At 40.2% G+C, this 12,620-nt stretch overlaps 4 protein-coding genes across 4 annotated transcripts; 2 read left to right on the top strand and 2 right to left on the bottom strand.

Moving 5' to 3' along the window:
• Positions 1–63: 63 nt before the first annotated feature.
• Positions 64–2,266, top strand: L201_000656 (uncharacterized protein; the record flags this gene model as incomplete). The annotated part of the gene is made up of 6 exons (XM_066216455.1): positions 64–326; positions 416–607; positions 676–1,048; positions 1,145–1,460; positions 1,547–1,787; positions 1,879–2,266. 6 exons carry the CDS (start codon positions 64–66, stop codon positions 2,264–2,266), a joined length of 1,773 nt encoding a protein of 590 aa, XP_066072552.1.
• Positions 2,267–2,490: 224 nt separating this feature from the next.
• Positions 2,491–6,738, bottom strand: L201_000655 (uncharacterized protein; the record flags this gene model as incomplete). The annotated part of the gene is made up of 19 exons (XM_066216454.1): positions 2,491–2,607; positions 2,671–2,807; positions 2,881–3,000; positions 3,059–3,265; positions 3,323–3,468; positions 3,531–3,625; positions 3,679–3,842; positions 3,926–4,166; positions 4,232–4,383; positions 4,438–4,831; positions 4,886–5,151; positions 5,210–5,452; positions 5,509–5,669; positions 5,719–5,816; positions 5,869–5,962; positions 6,038–6,183; positions 6,241–6,428; positions 6,482–6,553; positions 6,609–6,738. The coding sequence occupies 19 exons, from the start codon at positions 6,736–6,738 to the stop codon at positions 2,491–2,493; spliced, it is 3,171 nt and encodes a 1,056-aa protein (XP_066072551.1).
• Positions 6,739–7,364: 626 nt separating this feature from the next.
• Positions 7,365–9,651, top strand: L201_000654 (uncharacterized protein; the record flags this gene model as incomplete). Its single annotated transcript, XM_066216453.1, has 16 exons — positions 7,365–7,464; positions 7,530–7,571; positions 7,636–7,700; positions 7,765–7,833; positions 7,893–7,983; positions 8,041–8,239; positions 8,364–8,391; positions 8,448–8,559; positions 8,634–8,726; positions 8,786–8,892; positions 8,954–9,083; positions 9,145–9,216; positions 9,296–9,347; positions 9,413–9,435; positions 9,512–9,517; positions 9,590–9,651. The coding sequence occupies 16 exons, from the start codon at positions 7,365–7,367 to the stop codon at positions 9,649–9,651; spliced, it is 1,251 nt and encodes a 416-aa protein (XP_066072550.1).
• A 163-nt stretch (positions 9,652–9,814) lies between these two features.
• Positions 9,815–11,755, bottom strand: L201_000653 (uncharacterized protein; the record flags this gene model as incomplete). Its single annotated transcript, XM_066216452.1, has 14 exons — positions 9,815–9,853; positions 9,919–10,023; positions 10,105–10,163; positions 10,232–10,362; positions 10,429–10,595; positions 10,670–10,807; positions 10,878–10,920; positions 10,978–10,990; positions 11,068–11,179; positions 11,240–11,266; positions 11,347–11,357; positions 11,434–11,466; positions 11,530–11,537; positions 11,604–11,755. 14 exons carry the CDS (start codon positions 11,753–11,755, stop codon positions 9,815–9,817), a joined length of 1,038 nt encoding a protein of 345 aa, XP_066072549.1.
• Between the last annotated feature and the right edge of the window lie 865 nt (positions 11,756–12,620).

Here is a 12,620-nt window from a genome sequence, read left to right as displayed (position 1 = left end):
TTCAACATCCTTCTTCTCGTTGTTAATGTATGATCACCCATAGTCCACGCATCATCAGGCAAAATGAGTACACCAACGAGGTCTATGGAAGCGGGACCTAGTCGACCCAAACCATCGACACCTAGAAAGATCATGCATACGCCAAATAGCGTGCATTCAACACCTTTACAAGATGAGGAGGGTGATAATCCTCGAACGAATTTAGCTAGTGTGAATGCTACTCCAGGTGGTACCGGTGGAACTGGATCTGGAGCTGGCGATGGAGAAGGTGATGAAGATGGAGATGAAGAAAGAATGGATATTAAACTTATTCAAAGTTTTGCTGAGTTAGTCAAACAAACATCAACTGACTCTTATACATACATACTTAGGGAAAATATGCTGATATTGGTTAATTCGTCAATGATGGATATAGTAAGATTCAACATCTACCAACATCTTCTTCAGACACAGATGGAATAACAGAAAGAAGTAAAATAATTATACCTAGAAGGGGTGAAAAAGATTTTGAACCTTTATCAGAAACAGTAAATTTACAAGAAATGATGTTACAGAAATCTCGTGAAGCTTTATTTAATGCTTTAGTTGGTGTAAGAGGTGGTAATTCGTGAGTTATTATAACCAAAGTTATAGAAGCAGATATCTAAATGCTAATGATGGTCTTGTTTCCATCAGTAAATCAATCTCACATGCAATAATAACACCTTCACAACCTTATCCAATTATGAAGATTATACATGGACATTTATTCGATACAGTTGGATTATCAGTCAAATATAATCTTGCGTCAAATTCAATATTAGAAAAAGGTAAACAAAAACAATTCACACAAACTCAACTGTTACCTGAAGAAGCATTATATCTTTTAGAAAGGGGTAGTTTACAAATTTGGTTGTTGAATGATTTTGATCAAACTTCAAAGGAAGAAGAAGGTTTAGGTGAATGGTCAGAAGAAGAATATGGTATAAAAGGTGCGATAGAATTAAGTGTTATGGAAGGTTTTGCTACTTTTATCGGTAGAGATGGATTAACTTGGGAAAGATATCAAGTGAGTATTGAATGATTTGTATGGGGTATTTAGAATATATAATTGAAACTATAATGACTAACGATTGAATTTCGAATCCTCATTAAATCATCTTAGGCATACGCATACTTAAAAAGATTAGGATATACAGTCCAACGTACTAGACAATTTATACCAGATCATTTCTTATCAGATCCCGTACCATCTACATCCAAAAACTCTTTAGAAGGAATTAATATGGATGAACAGTATCCAGGTGAAAAACCATTCCATACATGGTGGTTAAATGTACCCAAATGGATTTCAGGATTATTCAATTACACTATAAAGAGTCTAAGGAGGAATATAATTGATAAGATAGGTGGAGTTGGACTATTTAGTGATAAGAGGTTTAAAGGTACTTTGTTAGAAGGTTGGACAGGTAATACATATAGTGAGTGGATCACTTATCGCAATACTATTTTATGGAAAACATCATCACAGTATGGTTTGATTGACCGACTACAACAACTTTTACAGAATCTATATTCCAACATTTACGCATAATCCCTCAAGGTCATTCACAACCTTTACCTACTATCAAAGCTAAACCATCACCTGAAGATTTGGAATCTAAATATGAATTATTAAAACAAAATCCATATTTACCATTTTATCATATTTGGAAACCTTCTGCAACATTTACTAAAAGGAATTGGGATAAAGGTTCTGAAAATGGTTTAAAAGAATGTCCACCTAGTTATTGGGCTGGTGTAGTTGAGTAAGTCACAAAAGTCCAAAATTCATCTTGCTCATTCCGTATACAAAAAAGTGGGAATTTTATCGCTAATTTTTACAACAATGTATTTTAGATCAAGATCAACTCCTTTCCCAACTATACAACAATTAGATGAAATTTTCAATTTATTACCTGATGAACCAAAAGGTCCAATTAAAAAAGTTGGTCCACAATATATAAAACCACCTAGACCACCTCGTCCAACTCAAAATCAAAATCAACAGAATAAAGAACAAGCAACTTCAAAATCTATGGCTTACCTACATAGTGTATTGAATATTATAGGATTAGGCAGTCTCATAGCAATGAAGAAAGAAGTTAAACAAAATAATACACCTTTCGTAAATATTCCAGCTATAAGAAATGGTGATAGAGCGTTTGTCGTAGCTGTAAATGATAGTGGTAATACAGGTTGGATAAGATTCGGTAGATCTGGTTTTGCAGAATATGCTCCGATATAGTGGTATAGAAGCACACATAGATATTCTATGTATCCAATATATAATTATCACATATGTATGAGTGATCAATCGTCGGTGCATTTTCAAATACATAACTTCGTAAAAATACCGCACACATCATCATCAGGGGAACATCAAGAAATTTTAGATGATTTATACAAAAAGGAGGGGTATCATAAATGCAAGATATACAATGAATAAAAAGTGAAACGCAAGATAATCCTCTACCAGAATGCCTCTTTCTCGAATCTTTCTAATTGATTGACAGAAGCTGCAACCTCTTTTTGCCTAGCTGTTCTCCTGTAGAAAATAGGACAATCTGCTGAAGTACAAATGACGTCCTGCACATCGGAAAGAAAGAAGTTGTGAGCTTTTTGGCATTGTCCGCCATTTCGAAAGCTTACCTGATGCAACGATCCTTGACAACGTTGACATTGAGTCCATAATCTTGCAAAATCGATCTGTAGAGATGAAGTTTGCGCGACTTGCTTTTGATATAATTCAGGTAATTTTGGTCGACAATTCACACAGACGGCTCCATCTGAGACGGGGGTAATAATGTCAGCTCATATCTCTCGTTTCATATCAGACGAGGACAGGTAGGTTCAGCTCACCTTTATTACTTCGCAATGGTGTTTTACAACCTAAACACGTTACTGTCTTCACAGCAAATTTCATCAGACCACCGATTGTAGGTGTAGCAATCTGGATGGTTCTGGTGTGGTCACCAGCCACTGCATGATCAATTGAGTTAGCAGCTTACTTGCATCGCACTCACTCGTTAACACTTACACAAACTGTTCGCCTTTTCTCCCAAGATCGGCTCGAAGATTCTCATAAGAGGTTTCGAGAGTTGATTTTCCAGATAGTATCTTGTATCTATAGGAACGTTGTGCTCTAGTACGTATAATGGATCCTCAGATTTCTCGTATGCAGCAGCGCCTTTCACCCCTTTGATAATCACATAAGCCACTCGATCTCCCAAAGAAGGTGCGGAACCTACACGAAAGGAAGTCAGCTTTCATCGATCATTCCAGATATGGAGCTGTAACTAACCTGCATCTCGCTTCCTCATTCTCTCTGCTAATTCTACATGCGCCTGTTTGGCAGCATAATCCGCTTTTGCCAGGGCTTTCGTTATCACAAGCTGAGACATGTCGACTTTGTTCTGTAGCAGGTCGGAAATGGTTTGCTTGACGTATCTGAGGTATAAATAAGATGTCAGTTCAAACAATCGATGAGATTGATTGATCGTTGAGCTTACTCTTCGGCACCTTTAACGTCCCTATCGATAAGCATCTTGAATAAACACGTCTCGATAACCGTTGAGACCAATCTACAATTATCTCTTCGGACAGTCTATATATTGAACGGATTAGTTTTATCACTTATACACGAAACTATCAGCTTACCTCAATACCCTTGGTATCCATTTTATCATATTTTTCTGGTTTTGTCCAGTATAAACCAGCGTATCTTTTCTTACTGATTAACAAATATGGGAAATACACCTTCTCGAATTCTAGTTTGATAGGTTTGATGAATTTGCCCGAAACCAAATCAGCAGCTTCAGCACCTAAAATATGGAATGGATATCAGTGTTGAACACTACTAAATCACGGCTTTGAAGTATCGGTCAATCAAGGGAGAAGCACTTACCTAGCCTCATAGCTGTTTCCAAATCAGGACAACCAAATTTGACCATGACTGAATCGGTATCACCATAAATGACCTTAGCATCATGGTCATAACCTTTCTCTATACAATACTGAGCTTCCACTTCTTTCTTTGTGGCTTCAATCATTTGTCTTCCGTAGGCTGTGACACTAGATGAGATTGCTAAACAAGGTAATTTACCGACTGTCGCACCAGTAAAACCATATACAGAGTTTGCACTGATCTGAATGAGGATCATACGTTAGCGCATGCGGGACAAGTGGAAGTGAGAAAATTGAATCCACTCACTTTCAACGCTAATTGTCGACCATCCAACACGGCCCGTTTAAACGGATCTTTTTCTACCTTCAGATCTTGTTTGGCTCGTTTACGTGCTCCTAACAGGTTTTCCAGAATAGTCGGCAATAACCCTTTTCGTCGATTTGTAGTAGCGAAATAGTCTGACATCGAGGTCAGTAAGCAGTATGAAGGAAACAGTCCAGTATGCAACTCACCATTATTGGGTGTATGTACATAATCTTTTCCTTCCACCAATTTCAGCCTCTCTATAGTCCCCTTATCCAGTAAAGTGGTGTAACAAAGGTTATGAGCCATCATGATTGAAGGATATAGCGAAGCGAAATCCAGTGTCGCGATGGGCACATCGTAGAAACCCTTTGTAGGTTCAATAACGGTTGCACCTTCATACTGTTCATCTGAACCTTCACTTTTTAAAGCTGGAATAATATATCCTGCCTCTCCAGCGTTTCGGTATAATTGGGAGATAACCTTGATTTGTTGACCTCTTGACAATAAATAGTTGAATGGTACACCTGTGACACGCGCCATCTCGGTATAATTGACGAAACACATCAACTTGTCCATCAATCGCTGAGGTAAGTAGGCATCCTGTTTGAAATTATGAGCATGCGTCGCGCCTTTGTTAGAGGTACAAAAACTTACCTTCAGACAATACACAGCCAATCTCCTTCGTGAATCTGCGGTACCATTCTGCAGTTCTGTAATAATCGAATGATGCACATCTTCCTTCTGTTCGCCCAAAAACTGCGCACAGACCGCATTAAGTGTATAACTTCTTAGCTTGTAATCTCGTTGCATCACCTGTAGGATATCGAGTTGTAATCTTCCATCAATGTTAATAGCTTTAGAATCTCTTTGACCATAAGCTTTAGAGGAGAAATGGGTTTCTTTGACCTCGGATCGCACACCTATTGGACGGACAAATGATCAGCTTTTTACAAAGATGGTCTTCATGATTCAGCTCACCTAACAGTCGTCCGAGGAAAGCAAAGTCTGGCACTTTCAGCGCCTTGGCTCGATCTAGTAGATACGGCAAATCGAAATTGACAATATTATATCCAATCATCAAATCAGGATCAACTGTTTCAACGAATTTTCTCCATTCTAGTAATAACTGCCTTTCATCTTTGAATTCTAAAACTTGAGATCCAACAATATGTGCGCAAGTGTTAAGAGTGAATACATTTCGAATGAACGGTTTCGTTTCGCCTAAAACACAGGTTGAGTAAGAGGGTCAAGCTGAATCGCAGGATATAATATCTTACCTTGCCTCGTGACCATAGCTGCAATCTGGATTACAGGGTCTATCTGCGCTTCTGGGAAAATACCTTTTCTACCCGCACATTCGATATCAAAAGACAGGATTCGAAGGGGAGCAATTTTCAGCCAGTCTCCTTCTGGTGCATGTGACTTGAGATCTTTGTAGCTATAGAAAAACGTCAGTCTCGCTCAACGATCGGTGATAGAGAACTCACTCCAAGGACACCTCATATTGACATCTAGATCTTTTATCCTTTCCTTCTAACAATTCATATTTGCCTCCCGGCACTTCTACCCAATTCATTCCCAGGATCTGAAAATATGTCATCAGCTTGATAGTCATGTAAAAGGTCTTACCAACTCACCTTCGTATCTATCATGAATCTCAAAGAGTATGCGATATTACTCTCATAGGTCATAACCTCACTTTCGAACAATCCATTGAAGTCCACCTGGCCTCTTTCGAAGGCACGTAGAGACAACGAAAAAACATCATCAGTCTAGTTGAACATACGAAGGATGGAGGTAGAGTACTTATCTTTAACTTTGGATATATTTTTGGGGTCATGTACAGTGATTTTGATAAACGGTACAGATTCGTCCCCTCTATATGCCCATAGAGATCTTCTATTGAATATGGCACAATTCGTTACGGTTAATCCAAATTGAGCAAACATTTGCTATATACAGTATATTCAGTTTCATTGTTACGCTTCACACATCATGAGCTGACTTACATTTAGAGTATCTTTCAATGGTTCCAGATCCTTATTGAGAAATCCTTGAGGTGCAGCAACGTAAAAATACGGTCTAAATCCATGAACATGTGCTAAAACTGAATTTCCATTTTGTGTGACACCAAAAAGACGAACCGTTGGTCCGTGCTTTGGGTCAGTGGTCTCCTCCAAATCGATCTGCTGGAATGCTATGAAATGGGGAAGTCAGTTATATATAGCAATATTTAGTGGAAAGGCTTACCTATAGAATCTATCTTCGTGTTTAGGATAGGTGCCTTCGGACGAGGCCAAGCAGCTGAAGTCTCTATGCTATCTATGTTGCGACAAATTGTTAGCTGCCATTTGATCTGCACTGTCTATTTGCTTACCTCCAGACGCATCTTCCTCTGCTTCTAGCTGTTCTAACACAGCAGAGAAACTCTCTTGTTTCGCTAATGCTGGCTGACCATGCCCATTGATCGGTTCAAGTTTCCTTTTTTTGTTTATTGGTTCAACCATTTTCGTATCTTCCCCGATTATTAACTAATGCGTAGGCTGAGAACTGATGTAAAACAGCTGTCCGATCGTTTTGAGGTATAGAACGATATGTATAATAGTTTTGAAGCAAGAAAGATGAATGGTTAATGTGGTGAAGAGTGAAGATAAGTTGAATTTGTCATGAAATAATCAAATCATCAATCGCGTCTCTGGTTTTTCGTGATCATCCTTTCTTTATCTCATATTATCATTAATTTACTATCCACTCAACCTCCACCAGCGCGTGGCGATACAGGCACGACTTCAGCTTATTCAGGCGCCTAACCTACTGTCCATGTCGCGTCAAGCAGATCAGGCGCACAGTCAGCCCTTTCCTTATCCGGTTAAACAGTAGAGGTTAACCGGTATATCGCCAAAAGTAAGGGTGAAAGTGGGAGATGATGATAGATGATATTGTGAAAACAATTCAAACCATATTACCTGTGTCCCATTTGCATACTATTCAACTTTGTATACTTCTCTTGAACAAGGTCACTTATCGCTATTCTACAGATCGACAGCATCAGAACCTGGTCAACCTCTGCTTATAGCTTCCTGCCTAGAAAAGAACAATCCACCTCAACATCAGCCGATTTCGATTATCCACCATGCCAGCTCGGATTACTTTGCCGCTACGACGTCTTGTTTCGAGGCAAGTCATACCATGTCAACGGGGAATGGCGAGTGCCGTCAGACCTACTACTGGACGTGAGTAAGATTTCAGCTTTAGCGTTCGTGTCCCTTCCATTAGCTGACGTGAATAACTTTCTTAGCTGTTAGTTTTGCCTTAGACGAAGATCAGCGTGGCATACAAGGTAAGCTATTCATATATAAACCAAGGTCCGTTGCACTAGCTTATAATTCCCCTCGATATCGTAGAGCTGGCTCAAAACTTCACCAAAGACAAAATTGTGCCCGCTGCAGCTGAATATGATCGATCGATGGTAAGCCAACTCTGAGCCTGCTAACGTGTGGTCGATATACTAATTCACAAGCTGGACGCTTCAGGCCTACCCTTGGCCAATCTTGAAAGAAGCTCATTCATTGGGTTTGCTCAATACACATATCCCAGAAGCCGTAGGTCGCTGCTCATCTGATACCATATTGAGAACTCCAAGCTGATATAGTCTTCTTAGTACGGTGGACCAGAACTTGGTTTACTTGAATGTGCTTTGGTATCGGAATCATTAGCTTACGGCTGTACAGGGATACAAACAGCTATGGAGGGTGAGCTTTTTGAATGGCTTCATCCATCTTATCATAGCTGACATTCATCTCATGCAGCGAATGGACTAGCAGAAGCTCCTTTGATAGTTGCCGCTTCGCATGAAACGAAAATGAAATACCTTGGTAGAATGACCGAAGAGCCTCTCATGGCTGCATATTGCGTCACAGAACCTGGAGCAGGAAGTGATGTAGCTGGAATAAAAACTAAAGCTGAGAAGAAAGGTGACAAGTGGGTGTTAAATGGAAGTAAGATGTGGTGAGTTCATGTCTGCAGCTATCAACTCCATGTAAGCTATGTAGCTGATTTCGTTTTCCGACAGGATGTAAGTTGTCCTTGGCCTGCGAGATCGAATCATGAGCTGAACAAGATTGCTTCATAGTACGAATGCAGGTCATGCCAATTGGTTTGTAAGTTTAGCTGTTTTTCTTCGCCTCGGGGACCAACACTGACATTTCGTTTTTAGTTCGTATTGGCTGTGACAGATCCATCGGCACCCCCAAGTAAGGGTATGACAGGTTTTGTTGTAGATGCGGATACCGAGGGAATACAGTTGGGCAAGAAGGAGATCAATATGGGTAAGTGAGCATTCAGCTATCTAGAGGTTCGTTGAACGAGGACAAGAGCTGATAGATTATGTGGCTCTCGATAGGTCAAAGATGCTCTGATACCAGAATGGTCACGTTTCAAGATGTAGTAGTTCCGGAAGAGAATGTTTTAGGCAAGCCTGGAGAGGGATTTAAGAGTACGTTTCGGTGGCTTTACATAGATTAAGACAGGAGACAGCTGACGATCATAATATAGTCGCTATGAAAGCATTTGACATCACTCGGCCGCTTGTCGCTGCTGCAGCAGTAGGGCTGGCTCAAAGAGCTTTAGAAGAAGCGACAAGATATGCTCAAGAGCGAAAGGTTAGCTTTCTTCTGACTTTCCTGCTTCACAGGGCCTTAGCTGAAATATCATGCCATACAGACAATGGGCCAACCGATCATCAATCACCAAGGTGTAGCGTTTATGCTAGCCGATATGGCGATTGGAGCAGAAGCGGCTCGTGGTTTAGTCTGGCGAGCGGCTTGGGCTAAAGATTGCGGAGAAAGAAATAGTACGTTATCAGTCAACATGCGATGTATAACCCTAAGCTGACACAATGAAACTTGAGAAAGCTTTCTACGCATCAATGGCTAAGGCTTTTGCAAGTAAGACCGCCGTGGAGAACGCTAACTTGGGTGTACAGGGTGAGTACTAAATTTTGCCTACTGAATCTAATCTCATCGGCAAGGAGTCGGAAGCTGACGTCCAGGATATATATCACAGTATATGGTGGAGCTGGATTCAACACTGAAATGCCAATGGAAAAGCTGTACAGGTGAGTCATCTCAGCTGCCCTTTTGGGTCGCCTGAATGCTGACGATTATTTTCACAACTTTGCAGAGATGCCAAAATCTACGAACTATGTGAGTCTACACGCGTCATAGTCGATTGACACGATAACGCTGACTACCAATTCCGACTTAATTTCGTTCCGTTCAGATGAAGGTAAGCTGTCTGTAGTGCTGATTGTCCTCCCCGGTCCGGAACAAACAGCTGATATACTAATTATCGATACAGGTACCTCACAAATACAAAGATTGATCGTATCAAGAAACCTTAGCACGCTCTACCCTGCTTAACCAGGTGCGCAAAACAGCCGATGTAAATTTCCGTGATTCGAGGGTTGTAGTCAATTCTAGATTTGTTTTGTATCGCTTACTATCTTCATCTTCAAATCGTCACTCTTAGAAAGTTATGCATATGTATACTTTACTCTATTCCAGATTATGGATGGTAGCGGACTCAGTACTTCCATCCATAATTGTGTACGATCGGCACAGCCTATGCAGCATGGTCAGTTGTTGAACAGTTGGAATAAGAAAAACTTAGATTGAGAGGTAACCTACGGTGTGCGCACCAGGTTTACCCAAATCCGCTAGATAACCATTTTTGATCTCTTCATACACCTCTTCGGGTATCTCACAAGCATCCTGAATGACGATTTTTACTGACTGTAATGGAGATAACGGGATATCGGTATAAGGCAGCCTTCAAAGCAAACATCGAAATATTCTGTATTTTATGAAACTCACATTTGGTATCTCCTCAGCATCGGCTCTCATAGTTTCACCTGATCGGCGTAAATCAGGATCTGTGATCAGAAGTAGCAGATCGGTAAGCTGATATGTATGTAATATCGATTCAGACTAATTCTCCCACCATCTGACCATCCCCAAAGTGGTAAACAACTTTCAATTTGATCTACATCTTTGACTTTCCCACTAGCTCTCATTAACGCCGCGATGGTCCTGGAAGCAGCTTTATGATCGTAACCCCTTTTTTCAACCGCCCTATAAAATAGCGATTATAAAATTCTGGTGTTTAACGTAAGTGGGAGATTGACAAACTTAACTTACATCTTTAAATAATCAGAAAAGATACAATGACCAGGTGCTCTTTCTTTCCACTGATCTTCAGGTACACCAGGTAATCCCCAGGGAAAATCACATTCTATCATACATACCATACCACCATGTTTCAAGATTCTCAACAACTCATCTAATGTAGCTTTCCAATCCCTAATCTGTGATCGCCATACCCATCAATTGAAATTAGATTCGCTCATATTATTGTGAATGATGCGTATGAGAGACTTACACCCATCACTAATAATCTTGCATGAACAAGATCAAAGCTCTCGTCTGGAAAAGGTAAACCTTGAGTGATATCGTTCTGCTCAAAATGGAGATTATCAGGTAGACCGATGTCTCTTTGGACGGGTGCAAGGTCTATACCCTAAATGAGAATGAGCTATTCGTTAGTCATTGAGCTTGATTTGTCGCATGATAGATTTGTATGAGCTTACGATCCATTCGACTTTGGGAAACTCTTCTGCCATTTCGATCGTCCTGTTCACCAAAATTGCAAGAATTTGAGAACTGTAGAGCTTACTTATTGGAACTCACCAAACGCCGGTGCCTATCATCCCAAAAGGCAGGATTGAATGGCTTAGCTGCTTGAGGCATAAGTGGGCTTGATACAATCATGCAGCTTACCACAACCGATATCCAATGCTCTAGAACCATCTTTCAGGTTGTCATGCACTGGTGCTAGATAATTGCGATTGGCTTGGACTGCCTTGAAAGCACGATGTTGACATTCTAGTCGCTATTCTGTCGATATCAGTAAGGTCGCTTCATCGTCAAGTAATGGAAGGCAGGAATATACCTCAAGCTCCTGCTCATCGTTAGGCAGCTATACCAACTGAGGCTTCAGCCATTGTATGGAATATCGATGAGGAAGTACTACAATTGTGTGCCGGGGACGATACGTACCGAATAATCATCTAGCAAAGATAAGTGTTGACGTATATTAAGCGCGATATGCAAGGTACTCTCAAGACCGTTCTTCAGTCCACGTACCATTTTGAGCTTGAAATCTTCTTCCCCCATCTTCTACAGTTTACAATGAATCGCTCAGCTTATTTATGGAGAGCGGACGTGCATCAGTTCACTTACCTCTAAAACTAGTTTTTATCAATACACAATCAAACAGTAAACTTTCTTCCCGGCCGTGGAGGATCTTAACTCACATTCGGTCATTCACTGTACTTGTCATACTGAACGTTGAGAAAGTACCTGTAGGACTACTTGGTACATCACCTGAAAATGGTGTAGAGCCATTTTGTTCCTTCAAGTGGTTGTCATCGTTCAGATCATCTTGAGTGGATGTATAACCATTCATGTTGGAATGTAATAACTAGTGAGATCGAAATTGACAAGGGCTAAATTGAGGGTTGTTACAGAGTTAGGCGAAAACATATGTTTTCTTTGGTGTATCATATAATGCTATGATTGAAAAGTCTATTCAGAGCGAGAATCTAGCCTTTCAAACTCTTGATATAGACTCAAGCATCAGTGTGCAGATTTATGCAATAGATTTTTTGGTTTTCAAAAACGCAAAGACGTCGTAATCTTCCCTCTACGTTCAATTCAGACGTTCAAGAATTATGGTTAGATTAGGAAAGTTTATGGTTTATTCCTCGTTCCTCTCTACCTCCACTTGAGAGATCTTGCTGTGCATCGATAAAAGGGACCAAAGGATGTGTTTGAAGCTCGCTTCGCTTATCTGTGGGTATGAAACAAAAGGCTTCCGATATTAACTCTTAGAGTCGTAAGTATGATATAGCCAAGTGGACGTTTGAGTCAGGATCCATTTCGATATGATGTCTAAGAGCAGATCTGACATAGTTGAGGGTGATAATCTTGGGTCATTGTGATAGAAGTGTTTTCAAATGATCATCAAAGCGTATGATACACAACAAGCACAGATCACTTACCTCCGAATTGATTGTTTACATATCGCAGCAATATTCTCAGTCTCATTAAGTTAACCTTCCACTTTAAGCACTGCAAATATCAAATCAAAGGTTAAGGTATAAATCGAAGTCGATTAAAAGCCATTCATCTACTCATTGACTAGTGTTAAAACCGAAAGACTAACAAATCCGAAAAATGGGCTTGTGCACATCAGATGAAACAATCAAAAGAAATGATTGCTTAGCTTTGACAACTCCGGAAGACGACAGTCCGGAATGATTGATTGTACC

The sequence above is a fragment of the Kwoniella dendrophila genome, chromosome 1 (genome assembly GCF_036810415.1).
Source record: "Kwoniella dendrophila CBS 6074 chromosome 1, complete sequence".
NCBI lineage: Eukaryota > Fungi > Basidiomycota > Tremellomycetes > Tremellales > Cryptococcaceae > Kwoniella > Kwoniella dendrophila.
Note: the sequence above shows the minus strand (reverse complement) of the source record. Positions and strands in the feature narration are given on the sequence as shown.